The 20873-nt window shown below is 45.4% G+C and overlaps 1 protein-coding gene across 5 annotated transcripts in view; it reads right to left on the bottom strand.

Annotated features, from left to right (window-relative positions):
* The window catches only part of SCMH1 (Scm polycomb group protein homolog 1), a 53658-nt gene that overhangs the window by 32590 nt on the left and 195 nt on the right, over window positions 1–20873 (bottom strand). For 4 of the 5 annotated variants that reach the window (XM_030464382.1, XM_030464384.1, XM_030464385.1 and 1 more), the window contains exons 2-4: window positions 8736–8794; window positions 6469–6553; window positions 3816–3884 (exon numbers count right to left, since the gene is read on the bottom strand). In XM_030464382.1, coding sequence (XP_030320242.1) covers window positions 3816–3884; window positions 6469–6493 — 94 coding nt within the window. In that variant the 5' untranslated portion in view covers window positions 6494–6553; window positions 8736–8794. Of the gene's footprint in view, window positions 1–2867; window positions 2962–3815; window positions 3885–6468; window positions 6554–8735; window positions 8795–20873 lie in introns of those variants that run through there. The other variant, XM_030464383.1, reaches the window with a different exon arrangement.

Here is a 20873-nt window from a genome sequence, read left to right as displayed (position 1 = left end):
TGCAAACCTCAGCCCCAGGGCCTGAGCAAGCATCTTGAGAACCATCAGCTGTGCTTGACAGTTTTAGTTTAAAAGATAAACCTCCCCTCCCCTCAGCTGGTTTCAATCCCTGACTATTAGAAGGAGTAATGACTTTCATCCTTCCACTTTTCACTCACTCTGCACCAGGGGAGGTTTTTCTGCTCCCTGCAGCAGCTCCCATGGCAGTGGAGACTGATGCTGCACAATCCCAGCAGGAGCAGCTGTGTGCCTTGAAAACAGTGTTTGGACATGAAACTTATTTGAGATCAATTCTAGAGCCTGCTGGGACCCAGCCACCACATGAAGACCCCCACACAACACTTGTCACTCATGGTCCTGGTGACTTCCTTTGTAAAGAAAAGCAGCAGCAGCAGAAAGACTTCTCCAAACTCTAAGAAAATACAGAGCCAATATAGACAAGTTCCTTCCTTCTCTCTTCACTATCAGCCATTTCTTTACATATAGATGGCATGACAAAGACAATTAAAGGGAGCACATTCTTTTTCACAATTATTCTCAAACCAGGTCAGAAACTGGGTACTGAAACTGGAGGCTGCCACTGTTGCCTTGGAATGAGTGGAAGCTCTGCACAGTATGTGGGGAACTGGGTCTAAAGGATTCAGGAACAGTATTTAGTTCATGGGACAATGCTTTTCCAGAGGGAATTTCAAAGTACACTTAACCAAACATGATCTGCTTCAACTTAAAAATTGCAGGAACAATGAGAAGAAAATGGTGTAACACAAAAGTTGGGTTATTGCTTTGTGGGTTTTTTTTACAGCTGCCTATAAAACAAAAAGAGGCAGGAGGCATTCGCATTTTCAAGACACTCTCTTTTTTAACAGGAAGCAGATAACAAGCCCCATGCTCTGTACTTGGGAAAGACTGAATGGCTGGAGATGGATATATCACACTCAACCCTTTTAGCTTTAGTTCCTCTGGACCATTCCCAGATCCTCCTTGCCATTCTGATCCCTACTCTCTTCCAGTGATCAGCTCTGGAGCCAGGTGTGCTGGGAGCCAGGACCACAGAGCTGCCAGGTGCTGGCTGAGCCCATTTTACAGGATCACTGTGTTATAGCAATAGTTAGGTTATACATCCAGAGGGAAACACTGGGAATATCTTGCTTGCCTTTCTTGTTAGCACAGACTGATTATCTTGTATTTTATATTCTCTCAGTGTTCTGGTTCACACCAGTAATGCTGACATCTTACTGTAGAGGGATAGGATGTTCCAGTCTGCAAGATGAGTTTTTCTTATCTGACCTCAGCAGGTAACACTGAAGAATGTTTTCTAAGCGTATTTCAGAAACTTCAGTGGCTTTTCTCCCAATTCCCAGGAAATCACCTTCCTTCATAAAAGACTAGCACTTCAGATGGTTCTAAAGTATCCCCTTTACTGGTGATGGTGCAGCAGCTCAGGACAGAGCTGACTGTTGGGACTGAAATCCTCTCTGACCTTGAAAAGCAATGGGGGAACACTTGCTCCACTGCTGCCCCCAGCCTCCAGTACAATGTGCAAAATGTCCCACTGCCCCTAAAATCACTCTGTTTTGCTTGGTCTCTGGCTTCTCTTTCCTCCTCCCTTGCAGGGCACACCATACTCACAAAGACTGAAAGGAGCACTGAGCAGACTGTGTTCCTCTATGTTGGATCTTCTTTACAGGAAGCAATGAGGGGACACTTCATGAGAAACACCACGTTTTTACAATTACATCTGTGAGCTAAACAAAAGGCAAGGACTGTAAACCTACACAGCTCCCTGTAACTCAGCTGTAAAAATGCCTACACTAAGGGTGACAGTCTATCACTTTTGCTTGACTTTGGAAAGCTCCTATCGTGCATTTGAGCCAAAGGGAGGTATAACTTGCAGGCAGAGTGTCAGATTTGGGCTCTGATGTCTTAACCTTCAAAAGTATTTACTACAAACAAAACACTCCATACACCCAAGGGGTTAAACTACAGTAGTTGTGAACAATGCAGCTCTGCACCCTTGTATTTGGATTCTCATCATGTTGCATTTAATGTTGATTTTTTGCCCAGAATTTAAATGAAGACAGAGTTCCTGTTTATATCTTTAACCAAAGTCTGGTTTGCTTCCATTAACGTTCCAGCTCCCAAGGGGTCATCAATCCAACTGAAATGACACATGTGCATCCCAGGTCACATCTGTGAAGGAGAACGTGCCCTACCCTGATCAAGGCATCCCATGAAGGTCTGCAGCCCATATGTGTGTCTGCTGACGAGCACCAAGGCTGCAGATGAAAGCAGAATGGTTTGAGCCAACTCAGAATGAAAATTAGCAGAGTACCATCTCTGCTGGCAGATCCAAAGTTAATGGTGGCCTTCCCCAGTGTCTGGGCACAGCCTCCCAAGGGTCAGCTCTCCACCACACCAGCAGAGCTCCACTACATCCTGCCCTAAATTCCAGGCACTTTTCTCAGCTATCAATCCAGCTGCACATTCTTCACAGCTACACCTGGTAACGTGGTCCCACTTAAACACAGCCTCACTCAGAAGAAAAGCAAGAATAAGAGAGCCAAAACTAATAGGTTTCAAACACCAAAACACTGTCTGCTTCTTCTCAGAGGTGTGCCAATTCACTATCAGTTTGCAGCAGAAATCCTTTCAGCCTGGACTCCAGGGTACTCTGAGGCAGAGATCTGCTGAGGTTCCATCCCCCTCCCTCACTGAGTACATGAGCCTTGGGCAGCGATGAGCTGCTGGGTGTCTTGTAGGGAGGCAATGCCCAGACCCTGCTGCCGCACCCACCCTTCCTGAGCAGATGTTCTTCTAGAGAAGCCCTGGGATGCAGTGATGTACAGTGACTTCTGTGTGAGGGTTACCTTGAGTGCTGCTGCAGAAGCACATCTCTGAATTTCACAGAAAGCTCCATTTCAGGTCAGCACTGCCACTGCACACCAGCCAATCCTCTGACATCTGCAAAGGGTGCAGTGTGTGGAGCAGAGAGGAAAATGATGGAGTCCCCAGCACCCTGAAGGCAGCCTACACACAGCCCATGAGCTGTGACCATGTCCCATGTTGTCACATGGAGCTCAGCACAAGGTGACAGAGGACCCAGGACTTTTTCTGAGCTGCTATTAAACTTCCCTTGGAGAAGGTCCTTCCCAAACTGTGCACAGCTCGAAGTGTAAGGGCAGACAAGGACAGACACAACACCCCAGGGCCACACACACAGTGCACAGGGCCACACACACATGCCCAAGCACAGGACACCTCATCTCCAAAAGGAGCAAGAAATGACCAATTCCTGTGCTGCTGCCCAGCCAGATGACTCCTCTGCTGCTGCTGGGGAAGGGCCAAATTCCTGCCAGTGGGAAAGAGGGAGTGCAGGCCACACCACATCCCTCATACAGCAACAAGGACTGAACTTCCCACTGCTGTGAAGGGGAGAGGAGTTAGAGGCTCCTTACCCAGCACACAGGTGAAAACATGGGCAGTCACTGGTGCACACAGCTGGGCAATGAAAAACAAACCTGCCTGATTTTAAAACAAGCAAGCTCAGTTGTGTGCTTAACCTGGTGTCTTCTCAGCCCATTTAGACTGCGATCAGAATTAAACAAATCTGGAAGAGTGTCCAAAAGCACTTCTTATCAGTAAACTACTCTGGCATGCTGCAGTTTCCCACATCCAAGCAATGCAAAAAGCTTTTGAGAGAAAAAACAAACACAAGGGGAAGAGGAAGAAGATGGGGGCAGGAAGAAAGGGGGAGGAAGAAAGGGGGAGGAAGAAAGGGGGAGGAAGAAAGGGGGAGGAAGAAAGGTGGTACTTACCTTGGTACTGGGAGGGAGACTCTGCCGGGCGGCCATACTTGTGCTTTTTACCATCTTTCCAGTCTATGGCTGAGGCAAGAAATAAAGCATTTGTGTCAGTGAAAGAAGCCAGCTAGTGCACTCCTCAGCATCACCTGCTCATGTCATATGTTTTACAGGCAATTCAGAGGACAGGAGTGACCTCCCTCTCATGACCCCAGGTAACATGAATGATTGTCTAAATCTACAGGGTATGTTCCTTTCCTCCACACAGCTCAGGGGAAGATGTGACATGAGGTATCTGCACCTCAGTCTAGGCCTCATCCTCACCACCTAGTGTTCTCCCATAGTGACAAGCAAGAATGCAAAAAGCAGCAAACTGCTGGACTGTCAGCATTTTAATTATGTGACAAGCTCAAGAGGAACAACTGCGACAGCCACTAAAAGCAGCTCACATAGGTCTTGTACACTGAGAAATGGAGCCTGAATGGCTCCTTGAAGACTTAGGGACAGTCTCAGCCCTCTCTGGTGATGAGGAGGGGACTTACCAAAGTTTGCACAACTGCCCTCTCCACACACAACACCAGCTCTCCCACCACATGTCCTGCACAGCTTGTAGAAGAGCACAGAAAAATGAGCACCACCTCTGAAGAGCAACACATCTGAGCTGTCTTTGCTCACAACAACCTTGGGCCTTGGAGTTGCAAAAAAAATGAAGTTCCAAAGACAACTCTGAAAAGCAATAAGAGCAAGAAGTGGGGGACAGGCCCTGCCTCCAGCCCAACAGAGGGATGCTCATCCTGAACCAACTCCTCCACCCACTGCTGCTGCCTGATGCACCCTGTGAGTGCTGCTGCAGTCCCACTCATTTCTTTTACAAAGCATTTTTAGTGCTACTATAAACAGCTCTACAAAGCACACCTTGCCCCCTCAAAATGTAGTTCCTTGTAAAAGGAAGAGAAGAAAGACTCCTGACAAGTAGATGAAAGAGGCAAACCAAGAGTGACTGCTGAAATGACCTGGTGGGCCTTAGAATGTCTGAATTGTTTTCAATTGTTTTCAAAAAATTGTTTTTGGACCATTAGTTTTGCAATCTTCTTGACATGTTCTTCTCAATAAAATGGGCAGGAGATGGCATATAGATTTTATCCTTTAAAAGAACACGAGGGATGTAGGGAGTGTGGCTACAGCATGACCAGACATGACCAGACAAAGAGCCTCCCTGGAGAGACACAAATGCATAAAAAGGATGGAAGGACCCCATTTCTATAAATGTATTCCTATGAAGGACCATTCTGCCACCACCTTAAGAAAACAAGAATAAAGGACAGAAAGCATTTAAGTCGGAAGCAAAAAAAGCACCCCAGGATGGGTAAATGCTCCTTTCAGTGCTGCAGGACAGCTCTCTAATAGCATCCGTGCACTCAAAGTAGCCTCTTGCCACACTCTGCAGGTGAAATTACATTTTGTTCACAACCTTTAACTTGCAATGCTCATTAGGCAAGCTGCAAAAGAAGCAGAGAGGGAATGAAATACAGGAGTTTCTGTAGGCAAATCAAGAAAAAGCAGAAGTTGAACACATTGTTAAAAAGAACAGGTAAGTAGGACAGAAACCCACGTGTGCACAATGCTGGTGTTACTTCTGCAACCCATGGCCCAGCTCTCCCAGCCCTGCCAGCTGCCAGTGCCCTGCTCCACCAGGCAGGAGGACAAGCTGTGTGAGGCTAAATTCAGTGAGCCTGCAGACACACTGCTGACTAATCAACGTGCCCCTTTATTACCAAGGTCTCCAGCTGCCTCACAGCAGGCTCTCCCCATTCCCTGCTTTCCTTCATTTATTTTCACTTCATTAAAGGACAAGCAGTGTTAGGAAGAGGATAATGCTTCTCTAAGATCAACCACCAGAGGAGCAAAGGAGACATTTAAAAAAAAAAAAAAATAAAGAGAGGAGAGAAATCAAGCATAGAAATCTCCTGCAATAAACCTTGTGAGCATGTAGCAGATGTGAACAAAGAACTGTGGAGGATGCTTCATCCTCTATGCCTCTCCCTTCCCCCATCCTCAAAGCACATGTGATGAGATCACTCAAAAGCACATGCACATCACAGCACTAAAGGAAATCAATATTTTTGTTTAGCACAAGAAGTCCAAACAGCTCAGCTCCAGGCACCCTTTTTGTTGGGGCAGGCAGAACATGGGTAGCACACACGTGGCTGCCCTGAGCACTGCTGCATGTAACGGGACAAGAGACTCAGGTGAGGGGAGGTAAGTGCCCACAGCAGATTTCATCTCCACAAGGTAGGATGGTCTTGGGTTTCATGCCTCATTAAAAGGGGGAGGCTCATGCCAGCCAAGAAGCAGTCTGCCTCATGCTGGGAGCACTGGCAGATGGCAAGTGCCACAAGCCCTGCAGGGCACCCTCACTGCCTGCCATGTGCCCTACAAGCTGCAGGAGAGCACCTGCTGAGGGACTCCTCCTCTGCCCATCTTGGGGGGGGCTGATGAAGCCTCCTCCACACTGCTGTAGGAACAAAAAACTCTCATTTTGAGCATGCAGTCAGCATGCCCCCCACCCTCCTGTCCCATTGCTGGCTTTCCAGTGCACTGTGCTTGGTCCTTCAATCTGCACCAGCTCCCTAAAGGGCCTTTGGCTGTGCCAAATGTTACTGCTCACCTTTTTGAGGGCCTGGTTTCCGCATTATATCACCTGCTCCTGTCCTTGTCCTGGGACTGGCTTTCTTTTAGATAACTGAAGATGTCTAGGGCAAAAGAAATTAACATGAAAAAATTCCCCCCTCATTGGAGCACATAGTCATCTGCAACGAAGCAACAATTTACTCATCACACAGCAGGGAGAAAACAGATGCTCTTTCACCCTGGGCTGCACTGAGCATCTTCTACTCAACTCAAACATTTAATTTCAGCCCTCATGAAACTAGAAGTCTTTCTCCAATATATGGACTTCAAATTCATGGCAGCAGGAGGGGCATAAATGAGAGGAGCATATGCCAGTGCCCATGCTAACTCTACAGCAGGTCCTAAGTGTGTGTGCGTGTGCGTGTGTGTAAGGGGGCTGCTCTTGCTCACTCAAAAGGATACAGAGCTGAAATCTGTGAAAGAAAACACATGGAAACATAACATTGACTCTGGCAAAGCAGCACCACAATCCCCAGCTTGCCACTTCCAACTCCAATTGCTCACAGCAGATTTGGGTAATAAGGATAAGAAATCAGACAGCGACCCACAAAATGTTTTTGCTGTTAGTACTGCAACAAATGTCCAGGTTGTGCTGCATTTTTCTTTCTTGGTTAAAGAAAAGCTGGCTGAACTGTCCCCACAGAGTAAAAGCATTTGTATGCTTGTTATAACCAAAAGTTAACAGAAAATCAGAGCTCTTGGGAGATGCCTGCTGAACACAGAGACCAGAGCTCACACAGCCAGTCTGATAGGCAGTGCCTCCTGTAAGCACTGAGCCTTGCCAAGCCCTAACAGAAATATCTAAATGAACAGCTAAGCTGCAAAAAAAGCTCTTGGGAAAGCTAGTAAAAGCATGTTTTGACATTATACTAACTAATTAAAGATTAATTGTGTCACTATAACTCCATTTTGTTCACAGTGGGGCAGTCAAGCTGGAGGATGCTAGGGGAAGCCATCCCAGGATGTAATGGTTTCTGCTTAAAGGGTTATTTACAGATCCAACTTAGCAACAAGTTTTGATTTTGAAAACCGTGTCTTTTCCAAACCTAAGAGAAATGAAGAGTTTAATTTTCTATGAAAGTACTACAAACTACAGCCTTTATGTGCTGTGCTTACAGCATTGAGTAATAGTCTGAGAAAGAAAATACTGAAAGAATATTAAATACTAAAGAAAAAAAACCTCGCTGTTTTTTTTCAGTTGACATCAAAATGTACACAGCAGTCTCTAAATGCCTCTCATAAATAGTGTATGTGTTCATGCATGCTTCTGAAAGGAGTAAAGTTTCTTTTCCTTTCGATAGCAAAGGATAACCTACATGTGAAAGCTTATTTACATATTTTACTGCTCCTTTTCATGCTTTTCTTCAGTCATTTTTATTAATAGGTAGCAGTCATGGTAGGAACCATTTCCCAGGGATAAAATCCATGGTGAGAGGTGTTATATAAAGGCACCAAACAAACATTCAGTATCTCTGGCTCTCCACCTCTGCTGAAGCACCTGAACACCCATCACAAACCTCACACATCTGGCACTGGACGGGTGCTCTGTGCCACTCACACAGCTTTCATAATGCTGCTACAGCCTGAGCACTTCAGAGCCCTGAATCTATTGGTATCACTCCAGTCAGCCAGGATTGCTGGTAAATGATGGGAAGTGTCTTGGTGAGCTCTTTCAGCACCCTTGGGTGCATCCCATCCAGTCCCACATCCACACAGTGCAGCAGGTCACTGACCACCTCCCTGGGGGGATCTCTCTGCTCCTGGATATAACTGGTCCTGCTACTAAAGACTGAGGCATTATTATTAAGCACTTCTGCCATTTCTTCATCTTTTGTTACCATGTTCCCTCCTACATCTATCAGGTGGGGGGGATCACCCTGGTCATTCTTTTATTGTTAATATATTTGTAAAAGCTTTTCTTGTTATCCTTAACCATGAAGGCCAGATTCACTTATATCTGGGATATATATTTTTTTTCTTTTTTTTTTTTTCCTGGACACTTGTACAAAGCTTCATACCAGTGAAAACTCTCCTGTATTTCTCATGCTTGTAGATTTCAATATACTATTGCAAGCATGACCACAGTTTTATGTTGTGTTGGTTTCCAGAATTTACACTCTGAAAGGACAAACATGCAAATTCACTTCAGTAGGATGCTACCTTAAATTCTAAAAAGGCCAACTGCTTTTCTGCTTTTTGTAACAGACAAAGTGACTTTCCCAGTTTCAACTAATTTTTACTCACCAAGATATCAAAAGTGCCAACAGCTCTTCTGAGTCACGGGCTCTACTTCCCCATCATTCCTACAAGGCAGCAAAGTTAGTAAAAATATTGCAGCATATCAAAACTGGAAAGCATAGAAACAAACTAAAAAGTTTGTATTTAATTGCAGAAAAGCTGGGTTACCAGTTGCATTATTCATGTTCATATTTAATTCATTTAAAACATCCAAATTTAAATTTAAAGACAGCAGCAACAAACATTCCCACTTGCCACAGCACAACCTGGAACTTGACATAATTTAGGTTGAGCCTCAAATGAGCACACGGGACTGCAACTGCTGAACACCTTTGATATGAACAAGATCACATCGATTGAGTTGATACAAACTAGTTCAGCTTTTGTAAAATGGAACTACCACACAAAGAAGGATTTAAAAGATTGGACCTGGTTAGTAACAAACAGGAGAAAGACCACAGGAGAGGCACATAAAATAATGAACTGCACCAAGGGAATGACCTGAGGGCTCCAAATTATCCATTACATGGTAAGACAAACCTGTAACACTAAATTGATATAGATAGATAGATAGATAGATAGATAGATAGATAGACACACACACATACCAAGGAGAATGAAATATTGCTTATTAGAAACTAACAGAACTGCCACTTTCTCATGGAGAATGTTACCAAAATAAGTAAACGAACAATGGTAAAAAGAGACAAAGATATTAAAAAACAAAACAGAATTTATAGCTGTCAAATGGTACTCACATTGGTACTCACACCTCAAGCAAATGTTGACTGAAAGGTGAGGTGACCAGCCAACCCCTGCCCACCACACTGCCACACTGTCTGCTTCATTTTGGCAAAGAAAAGCCAAACATCTGCCTTCCTGCCAGGATGCCAGCACTGGGAGCAGTCAGAAGCAGAACACCAGCTTGAGACCCAGTTTTGTTGGCACCCCAGTGCCCCCTGCATTGCTTTACACAGAGTTTTACACCTCAGATGTACTTCCCTTGTTCAATAATCAAGGCAGCACAGAGGCAGACACATTAAGGAAGAGCATCCCAGGGCATCCCCACCTCTGCTGCTCTCTCTGGCAGCCACATTGCACAACCCACAGCATAAACCATGCCAACTTGCATCTTAATCTAATTAAGTTCTCCCCCCACTGCTCTTGCCAACACGCTCTTCCAAAAGTGCAACCTTATCATCCCTGTGGGGAGAATGATTCAAATTACCTGTGCCAGATTGGAAGGGTTATAGGGTACCAAGCTCTGCAAGTCTTCCACTAAATGTTGCTACTGAAATGTCAGTAAAACAAAAACTGAGAAAATCTGGGTAGAAGATACTGTCACAGCCATACAGACCTCATAAGATGCCTATAATCTCTTTATCTACAAAGCTTCTGCTCCTTTGGAGTGCATAATTATGAAGAGTTAAAGCTGAGGTTCTTAATGGCTCTTCTAGGCATTTCTTTATTCTGCTAAAAGCACCACTCAGATCTGAATTATTTCCTGGGGTTGTTCAGACTTCTTATTATACAAGAAAGATTATAGCAAACCTTGGGATGGAGGCCAAGTCAGTTCACAGCACTACCATGTTTGACTGAAAGGATAAGTGAAGCTTTGCTGACAGCGTGCCAAGCTTCAAACCTCTTTGGACAATTCAGTTGCCAGCAGGAAAGATGTTTTCAGAAAGAAGAGGAAGAAAACTACCAACAGTGAAGCTGAAAAATAGTTTTATTAGGTTGGATACATACCTCACAGAATAGGATCAAGGAGAAAAAAAGAAAAAAAAAAAGAGAAAAAAAAAAAAAAAGAAAAAAGAAAAAAAGAAAGAAAAGAAAAAAGAAAAAAAAAAAAAAAAGAAAAAAAAAAAAGAAAGAAAGAAAAAAGAAAAAAAAAAAAAAAAAAAAAAAAAAAAAAAGAAAAAAGAAAACTGCATATTGGCAGAGGACTGTGAGAATGATGCTTCTTGGAAATCCCATGGGACAGCAATAACAGAATCCTCACTGTTTATCATAATACAAAATGTCTGCAGTCATTGATATTATTCCCCCACAAAAGCACAGGTCCTGAGCACCACAACCAGTCCAGCTACTAAAAATCTCTTCACTGTAAACTCTGCTTCAACTGAATTTTTCTTCATGGGTATGTTTTCTATCAAACACTATTAATGTTTCAAATAATAAAGAGCTATCCCTTACAAATTCCTTTGGGAAATGTGGGGGCAGCTTTACTCACTCCTGCCCATCACAGGTGACAGCAGTGCTGCCATTCCAGGTTCCCTGCTGGAGCCTCAGGCCATGTCCTGTTCCTGCCCTCCTCTGAACCCCACATGTGCCCCATTGGGGAGTGTCCAGTTGCATCCTGACCTCATCAGAAAAACAGGCACAGAGACATCATGAGCAGACACATATTATCACCTCAAGCCTACTCCTTTAGTATCTTTTTTTTTTTTTCCCATTTAAAATTTCTATGATGGAGGAAGAAAAACGCTCTCAGCCTACTTGAGAAATCAGAGGACTGCCAGCATGTGATTTGAAACATTTCTTACCTCTTTGTTTTTCACACTGGACTTAGTTCCTCACACTTCTGTCTGACCTGCAGTCACTGTAACATTTGCTAGGCTAAAATCCTGGTTTTCCCCCTCAAAACCTGCTCTGGTGAGCCAGACAACTAACCTCTCTCCTGGGCAATTCAGTGCCCAGCAGAGAGCTCTCAGCTTCCCCCTGACCAGCCTCCTCTGGCAGGGAGATCTGAAGAGAAGTGGGAAATCAAATGCTTAGATGTGATCTGACACTCAAGAACCTCTCAAGAGTGAGCAGCTGCAAATTTTGAAGACATGAGTCAGAATTTCTCTTGACCAATGTTACTGTCCTCCTGGACAAGACAGGAGTTTTATTTCTCCTTGTCTGTGCCAAGCCATGTTTTGGCAGCTCTGAACAAATGCTACAGCACCACTGAAAGAATTTCTCCTCATTAGGTCCCAGGGGTCCTTACGTTCATACTAGGAAAAAATTCAAAGAAACACCATAATAATGAACGTTGGTATTTCCATCTGGAGTACTGATTCCCTTGTGTGATCTGAAATATCTGATAGCTGCAAACCATTACTCACCTTCTACCAGAAGGATTTTGTGCCATTTCCAACATCTATCCCTTTCTGGAACTAATTTTGTTTTCCTACAATGTTAAGAAGTGGACTGATAAGCTCCAGGCTTCATGACTGGCTCTTCAGAAACACATTCTTGTGAAAAATGTTCTCAAAGAAGTGATCATGAGCAACACACTTCCTGAGCCCCTGAGCCAAATCTCAGGGGAGAACATATTTAAGAGACAAAGAGACAAAAAACTTGGATAGACCATGTGTCTACAATGAAAATACCAACTTTATACTTTCCCTTTGAACACCTTCAGGTTGGAGGGGACAGGAGATGGGTCAATCTCATGGCAAATGACAGCTGAATCATCAGATACTGTCTGGTGTCAGCTGAAGGGAAAGCCACTGACTCAGGGTGAGGGGGAAAACCAGGGGCCACTGGAAGGAATCACTCACCACTGTGAGAAGGCTGCAGGAGTTACCACCTCTCCAAACTGCAGAGGAAATTAAATAAAACGGTGCAGGACTCCAATAAAGGTTTCCTTCTCTCAAATAAAAAAATCCCAGGGTGGGCCTTGGCTCAAAATAGAAACATCTTGCCATGTATCACTGCAAACAGACCTGGTGCTCCATGAAGACTCGAGAGGTGGCAATAAAAAGCTCCATGCTGCTGGAACAGGATACCCAGGCAGAGAGATGAAAAGGGCTTAAAAAAAATCCAGGTGAGATAGTCTGGCTTGTGTCTGCTAAGAGGAAGATCTTTAACATGTTCAAGTCTTGTCAGTACAGACTTTTCTACCAGACTTTTTCTACACAGAAATATTTTCTCAAGAGAATTACTCCCAGTAAGGAAAAAAACACTACCCAGTTCCTGCAAGATGCCCTGAACAGATTGCTTTTCATTATATAAAGATAATATTACTTGGCCTGATGGGCCAAGAGTTTGGAAAACTAGAAAACATATTGAGGCCCTCCACTACGAAACCTTGAAATCTCTTGTTTTGGCAACAGCATGTACACATGGTAGATACTAATACAAAAAAAAAAACATCCACCATGACCACAAGCAACCAACAATCCATCCTGCAGCTATGAAAATATGTTCAGTGTCTGCCAAAGAGTTAATGAAAAAAATGCACTCTTACAGGCTGTATCTGCTAGACATTAAACTACCTGCTGGACATTTTGTACAGCTTATAAAGCCATAAAATATTACAGAGAATTTATAGATTTTCCAGCTGACAACCATATGAAATAACTGAACAGACACAAAACAGACCAAGTCCTCTGGTCAGAATCAGTGGGCAATGCTGAATATAACCTGTCACAACCACAACCAGAAATTCTGCCAGCAATGCACAAGGTGAAAGCAAAGCTCAAGGAGATGGAAAATGAGCCAAGATAACAAAACCATCCCTTAGTCTCACTGTAATGCCAGAACAGTCCAGATGTGCAGTGCAGGGCTTAGATAATGTCCAAATGGAACCAGTTCCTCCTCCTGTCTGGGGCACAGGCAGCTCAGCATCAAGCAAGCTGCTATCTCCTGCCATGATGGGGGATATGTGGCACTGGACAGCCACCCAAAAAACTCAATTTTTAGACTGAAGAAATAATATGCCCAGGATCGGCCATCTGCCAGCATTTATTTCCCTTGTGGTAAGAGTCAAGGGGTTCACATGAGTAGCAAGGTGGCTTCACTGGTGAGAGCTGATAGAAGTTGCTCATCAGTCACCAGTCTTCTTGGATGACATCATGGCAACTGTATATAACATAAGGTACAGCAGGAAAAACAAAACAAACAAAAAAAAAAGCATTTTACTGAGTAATCTGCACACCAGGACTGAAATCCTAATAGCATCAAGACCCAAAAGATGTAAACTTTCACCACCTGCAGAAGATGGGAAACATGCATGACACTGTTTCTGAACTACTGTCAGAACTACTAACACAGATGCAAATTAACAACAATCCTGGCATTTCATGGCTGACAGCATATCACTACATTAGAAGAGTTTTCAGTCTTACATCTGCAGCTGGAGACCCTCACCTGAAAATATTTTTGATGATGCTGAACTACCTCAAGGGATTTTCTTTAAAGAGTCTGACTAACAACTCAGGGCACAAGCTGCTGATGAGGAGGAGGTCTCCAGATGCTTTTTGCAGACAGGATCAGGTTCACCAGACACCTTGCAATCAGTATAGTGCTGCCCAGCCACAGCACAGAACCACACACAGCTATAGGCCTCCTGGCTCAGGGCTGCCCCACACTGGGTTTGCGACCACCAGAAAGTGGGGAGTATCACTCTCCACTACCAGGTGCCCTTTGCCAACCTCACAGGTCAGGAGGGGCAGCATGGACACACACAAGAGCATTTTTGATAAGACCACAGAGATATCCACACAGCAGAAGCATTCACACAACTGCATGAACACACAAACACGCTCTGAGTACACACAACAGTGAGAAGTTTCACCAAGGACTTCAGCAGAAGCAAAATGGAATTGAGATCATGAGGTTTAACACATAATGAGATTTAAAACTACACTGGCAAAACTTCCAGGAGCTGGGCAGACAGGAAGGCAGGGGCACTCCAAAGGCATCACACACCTTTGCTGCTGCAGTCTCTCCTTGCAGGGCTGCTGCCAAAACAAAAATGCAATGTAGGAAATCATATGAGCCCCACAGATAAGAATTAGCAGCTACCAGAGGCTAGAAAATTCAGCAAGGAAGCAGCAGAACTCTGCAACAGAAATCTGCTTGCAATTCAGAAAGCTTCAATACTGCTTTAGAGCTAGGAGTGCACCTCAGCTCATATGGATTTCTGAGACAGTAAATCGTCCCAGGAAAGAATTTGAGAGTGCCTCATCATTTGTTTACCCCCTTCTGAAAAAAACAAAAAACCCCACAGCAAACAATCTAAACAAAAATAAATAAATCACTGACTACTTCGGCTGTAGGTCTCTTCCTGAAATACATCATAACAATGAAAAAATGTTGTAAGAACATGTTGAATTTATTTATGAAGACCCATCGTAGCATGGGAAGGAATGGGAAATTAGCTGGAGACCATGAAGTTCCACAGTAAATACACAATTCATAAAATATTCAACCAAAGGCAAAGGAGAAAAAAAACCCTACCCATGACAAAGAACAATACTCTGCTCCCTCCTGCTCAGCAACAGTTCTATCAGCAGGGTCTCTATATTATGTTTTGAAGCAATGTAACTTTTAATGTCATCTTGATGATTTTTATAAAATGTAGCATTAACCAAAAACTCTGTAAGATGCCAGAAATGTGCATTTTGCTATAGAAGACAACTGGAAAATTATTGATATATGATTTTAATAAAACACACCTCAAGCACTGCATTTTCACTGACATCAACACAGATGGAGGACTGTTAAGTTATGGTCAAGGCAACATGAGGAGACACAACTAAGGCTTCCCTGCTGCCACATACCTGGAATTAAAACACACAGCAGTGCATGAGGGACAGCAGACACCCTCTAAATACAGAAGGGAAAGGCAAAAAAAAAGATCAAACTCTACACAAATGGCTGCTTTAACATCTACAGAATTTTTCTTCTCTTTGGTAGCCTGCCACAGAGAAGGTGAAATGTCAAAATGAGAAGGTTAAAGTACAGCAATACCATCCTGAAATCAAGCAAAGCTCCTCAATCATCCAAAGAGGCACTGGAGTAGATTGCTGAGGAAAGTCTGAGTCACCATCATTGGAAATCTTTAAGAACAGCCAAGATAAACCTCTAGGAAACACTAAGTGTTAGGTAAGCCTTCAAGGTCACTTTTAAACACACTGAAACAACCAGTACTTTCTTCAGAGCTTATTATACCTGATCACACAACCACTGCAATATTTTGATGGAATGTAGCATCTTTTTTAAAAAATATGCTGGGCAGTACAAACGAAATTTTTTTAAAAAGAAAAAAACCTCAGTGTATACAGCAGCCTCCAGGCTGCAGGAACATTTGCCTGACTTATTTTTATAAAGTGGAATTGGTGCTACCTCCTCTTTGGTACCTAGCAGACCATCAGCTCTTCTGCCTGCTCACTGCATCTTCACTTGAGTCACGTTTCATGAGCGTTTCCTCCCACTTTACACACACCCCTGCGCTGGGCCGGGCCGGGCCATGCTCCGGGTGCCAAAGGCCTCTCAGCATCAGGGACAGCAGAGAGGGCACTGCCTGCCAGGTGACACCAGGAACCCGGCTGGGGCAGACAGGGAGGTCACCTCCGCACCTCCAGGGACACAAAGCCCTGCGGTGCTGACAGCGTTTGGTGCTGCCGGAGTCAGGGCCAGGCCCGGCTTCTTGCCTCGGAGCTGGGGCTCCCGTGTCCCGCAGGCTCTGCCACCCGCTGCCGGGCTCCCCGTGGGACGGGGAAGGCGGGCCGGGCAGGAGGCCCGGGGAGGCTCCCCGACCACCAACAGCCCCGCGCAGCTCCGCCCCGCTCCCAGGAGATGAGGGCGGACGCGCGTCCCGCAGCTCCGCGGGCTGCAGAGAGGGCTCGGGGAGGGGGCTGGGAAGAGGCACAAGAACAGGGGAGAAGGTGAGGCCGGGGCACAGGAGGGCTCAGGGCTCACAAAAGCCTCTGCCGAGCCTGTGGTGGGCAAGGAGACTGCCGGCGGCTCCCTCCCGCAAACTGGCTGCGGGCCCAGCCGGCGCTGGGCTTTACACCCTGAGCAGCTCTGCCAGCGATGAACTGAAAGAAACAGCACAGACATCCTCCAGCTCCACTCCCCCAGACACAAATTCCTCGCTTGAAAGCAACCGCTTTTCCCAGAGGGACCTTGCCCCGGAGTCGAACATCAGCAGAACCCTGGGGGAGCTCAGCAGGGTGCTCAGACCCCCCGAATGCCCCAGGAAATCACAGCAGATGGAAATTCAGCTACGTGTGACCCAAACTCACCACAGTATTCAGGAGACAAGACCTGGCACAGTGTCCAGTGCGATGCTGGAAGAGCCAGGAAAGAGGAGGAATAGCATGTTTCTCAATGGGCAAAAACAGCTTCACAAAGTTCTACTGGCACTTAGTCCTACAGTTTCCACTGTTAAAAACAAAACTGAGCCACAGGGAGGTTTCTAGGCTGTTCACACTGTGGCAGTCTGGGAAACGTAAGACCCAGTTGAAGTTGGGTAACTCAGAGCACATCTGCGGGCAGCAGGGACCTCCACGGGGTAGGCTTCACATTTGTGCTAATACCATCCCATTTACAACACATAGAAAAAAACCACAAAAACTTCTGAGCAAGAAATAGAGGACTGTATGTATTTCAAAAGCACAAGCTTGTTCCTGGAAAAGAACAGTCCTGCACTGAACTCTCACAACAGCTCTCTCAATATTGGTAATGAGCGTATCAACTCGTCTCTGCTTTTGCAGACATTCATCTTTTCCTTCAGTTAACACCCAAATTCTTGAACTTTTGCTCAGGATGAGTTTGCATAAAATTGTAAGACTGTGCACAGCCAGGCACAGACACAAACTTTACTTAAATGCCCACTACAGGAGCAGAAACATTTGGTTTGTCTGAGAGAACCCTGCAGACTGCAGTACCCTGTGTCACAGCCTCCTCTGCTACAGGATGCCTGTCAGAAACCTCTGCAAAAGAGCTAAGTACTATTCTGTTGGGTTTTTTGGGTTTGTTTGGTTGGTTTTTTAATGAAATCTAATGCAGATTGAGATCTCTAGGGATTTAAGCTTTCATCACCAGCCATGCTGCAGATACCCCTGTACTGAACTCTCCTGCTTGGTAAGAGCTCATGACTGAAGCCATCTCTGAAGGAAGATTCAGAAGGAAGCTTCACAAACCAAAAAAAGTGATGTCCAGTGCTCAGGAATGCCCACAAGACAACACCAGCTCAGATCACCACACACAAACCAGTCCCATTTGCTCCAAGCCAGCGAGCTCCAATCTGGTGATACAGATGGAAGATTTCACGTGCTTCCTGCTTCTTTCAGACTTGCACAATTGTTTTAAACACTGAGCTAGCATTTTTAGAGTGTCCACTGCTAGATATTTAAGCTTGGTAAGAAGTTGGGGGTTTTTAAATCTAATTAAAATTTAATTAGATTAAAAATTAGATTTAAAAAGTTAATTAAAACAAAAATTTCCTCTGACTGGGGGGAGGGAGGGAGTCATTTATAGTCCTGCTACACTGAGATTTTAATTGTGGGAAGGATTTTTACCCTGATGTGTTTCTGGTTTATGTAAAATACAAATATATGCCAGAAATAAACCACCTGACAGAAGAAGCTGGAAGACAGAATTTCTGCTCTGTCCTCAACACATCTTGCTTCATTTCTCAGGGACACCTCCTGGCCACCTTGTTACTCAACTTTTCAAACATAAATGGACAAGTAAACGATTCAGACAACTCTGCTTGCCTCATCACAAAGTGATTTTCAGTTACAGCCAAGATAAAGAAAAAAAGACAGAGGCCTAGATGCAAAAATTATGGCTTCAGGAGACCCAAACATGTCTTAACTTACACCAGCTCCAAGCCCATGCAGCTAGCACACTACTCCAGGTTTTACAAATAGGAGTTCATGGTGCATGCCAAGTCCTTTGCCACAAATCCAAAGTTTAATGTACAAGTAACATCTGATCTGCAATCTTTTTCATGTAACAGGACTTAGACATATCCAAAATGGGGTCATTTGGGCCCACTTATTACTACTGCTCCACAGAAGCTCAACTAACACAGCCCTACCAAGCCCAGCCTGACCACAGGAAACTGTGGAACAAGTCCAGAAAGAGGCAGAGCTCAGCTGTGCAGACAAGCCAATGAGAAAAGGGCATAGAAAAAGAGCTTATTCAGCTTTGGAAAAAAAAAACTAAAATCTTCAAATACCTAAAAATTAGCTGCGGAGAAGTAGGGAGTGAAGCTGTCTCTTATGGCGAGCAGGCTTAAGTATTGTCTTACATCATCTGCATAGGATGTGAAATTGTCAGCAGGAAGAGCCTTAAAAGAAGAAACATTGCTCAGGAAGGGTCTAAATGTGTACCTGACCCTGACCCCTGGGTTAAGAAACAACAACATCTCTGGAGGTCCTCTCTAGACTGCTGTGTCTGAGACTAAAGTTTCACATACCTTTAAATCAGGTGTACGGGAAGGACACAACCCCCAGACTGCTCACGTTCTGGTCTGAAATGCAGCTACTTGGTGAATAGCATCATCTTTCACTTAAAGACATTTAACTGGGCTGCACAATTCATCAAGTTTCCAGAGGATTGACTCAGGAGTTGGACATTATTAAAATTTTAGACACAGGAAAGCCAGAAGGCACAGGCTCACAACGTGCAGGGGAACGCTACTCATGCTCTTGTGTTAAACACCGAATGTGCTTCCTTTTAATTATCTAATTACTTATTTAATACCAGATGTTTGAATAAAAAGCAGACCATCAAGATGCAGATCTATCATTACCTAACATGTAAATAATGAAATAGAAGGACTGAGCATCAATGTATCTCTCTCAAATAAAATACATTTTAGCCTTTAACAAAATAAATATTTTCAATAGCCCAGAAATACCTGTATTTCCCTCTCGCCCGTTTTCTGGACTCCCCTCTTTCTGTCTGCATTTTCATACCATCTACTGGACAGATCCTGAACTACCCAACCAAACAGCAGAGGCCTGAAGGGCTGCAGCCCACAGCAGTTTGTCCTCAGCTGAGCCCCCCAGCAGCAAAGTTTTCTTCCTCACCTTAGTGCCAATTCACAAGCCAGTGCCTGTACAATGTGCAAGGGAGATAAAAATCCACCATCCCATATTCAAATATTTCCAGCAAGAGCTTAAGGGACACCACAGTCTGGCCAGAAATGTGAGGGTAAGGCCAGAGGAAGGAGAGGAGGAGGAGAGGAGAGGCAGCCATCCCTCCACCAGCATCCTTGGTACAACCCTGCTGCATGCTGTCACTCAGGCAATCCAACCAAGGTGGGAGAATCTTTTTCCCCAATATTACTGGCTGCTGAAGAGGAGCTACCACATGGCTGTTCTCAGCCACTCATTGCACAGTGTTTACTACAAACAACAACAGTAAACCGAAACAGAAAAAAATCAAAGCTGAGTACTTTGAAGCTGCATCTCCACATCCTGACTCTACCCATGAAAATAACCAGATGAATAATCAGCTGCTCAACCTAAAACATCCAAGGCTGAAGTAAGCCAAGTCACTCGGTGCATATGAAACTCAGGCTACCTGTTCATATTCGCTGTTTCTACCGCAGTTGTCAAAACTCTGATCTGCTGCCACAGTTTTACATCAGAGCTTCAAGGAGCCTACGGATTAAACCCGAAAGACGTGCGGCAGGAGCTCGCCTGACAATGTGTTTATTTTTAAACATCTTACAGCACACTGCAAGCCCCAATCTTATCTGACTCCCAACTCCGTCCAAGCGCTCGACTCGAGGGGGAAATGTTTCCCCAGGGACGGTGGTTACGGGATTTCTCGGGGGTCCCTGGGACCACCCCTGAAGCCCCGAGCAGCAGGGACCTGGCAGCCGCTCCGAAACCCCCGTGCTCACCGCGGCACAAACCGCAGGCAGGGGCCACCACCTGCAAACTGCAGCTCGGTGCCGCTTCCCCCTTCATACCGGGAGTGTCCGGCAGTCAATAACCAGCGCCGGGGCGGAGCGCAGGCTGGGGCGGTTCGCAGAACCGCTCCGAGGCCTTCGGATGAACGCGGTCACCGTGGCCCGGCGCTGCTGGAAGGGCTGCTGCGCACCGTCCCCCCGCGCCTGCCCGGGGACACCTGGAGGAACAACAAAGCCGCCCGAAGGTGCTTTACCGGCAGCGACAGCCCGGCCGGGAAGGGGCAGGCGGCACACGGGAGGCCGGCGAACACCCCCCCGGGCCTCTGCTCCGCTGCAGACGGGAGTCGCGGCGCCACCAGAGAGACTTCGGGGAGGGGTCCTGACGGGCACCAACAGGTGCCTCCGGTCCGCACCCACCGCGGCCCGGTCCCGCGGGTGAGGCGGCGGCCGGGCCGCGCTGACAGGCAGGATCCGCGCCGGGCCGGGCCGGGCCT

This window comes from Calypte anna, chromosome 23 (genome assembly GCF_003957555.1).
Source record: "Calypte anna isolate BGI_N300 chromosome 23, bCalAnn1_v1.p, whole genome shotgun sequence".
NCBI classification, from domain to species: Eukaryota; Metazoa; Chordata; class Aves; order Apodiformes; family Trochilidae; genus Calypte; species Calypte anna.
The sequence above is the reverse complement of the archived record's forward strand: the minus strand, read 5'-3'. Positions and strand labels throughout refer to the sequence as shown.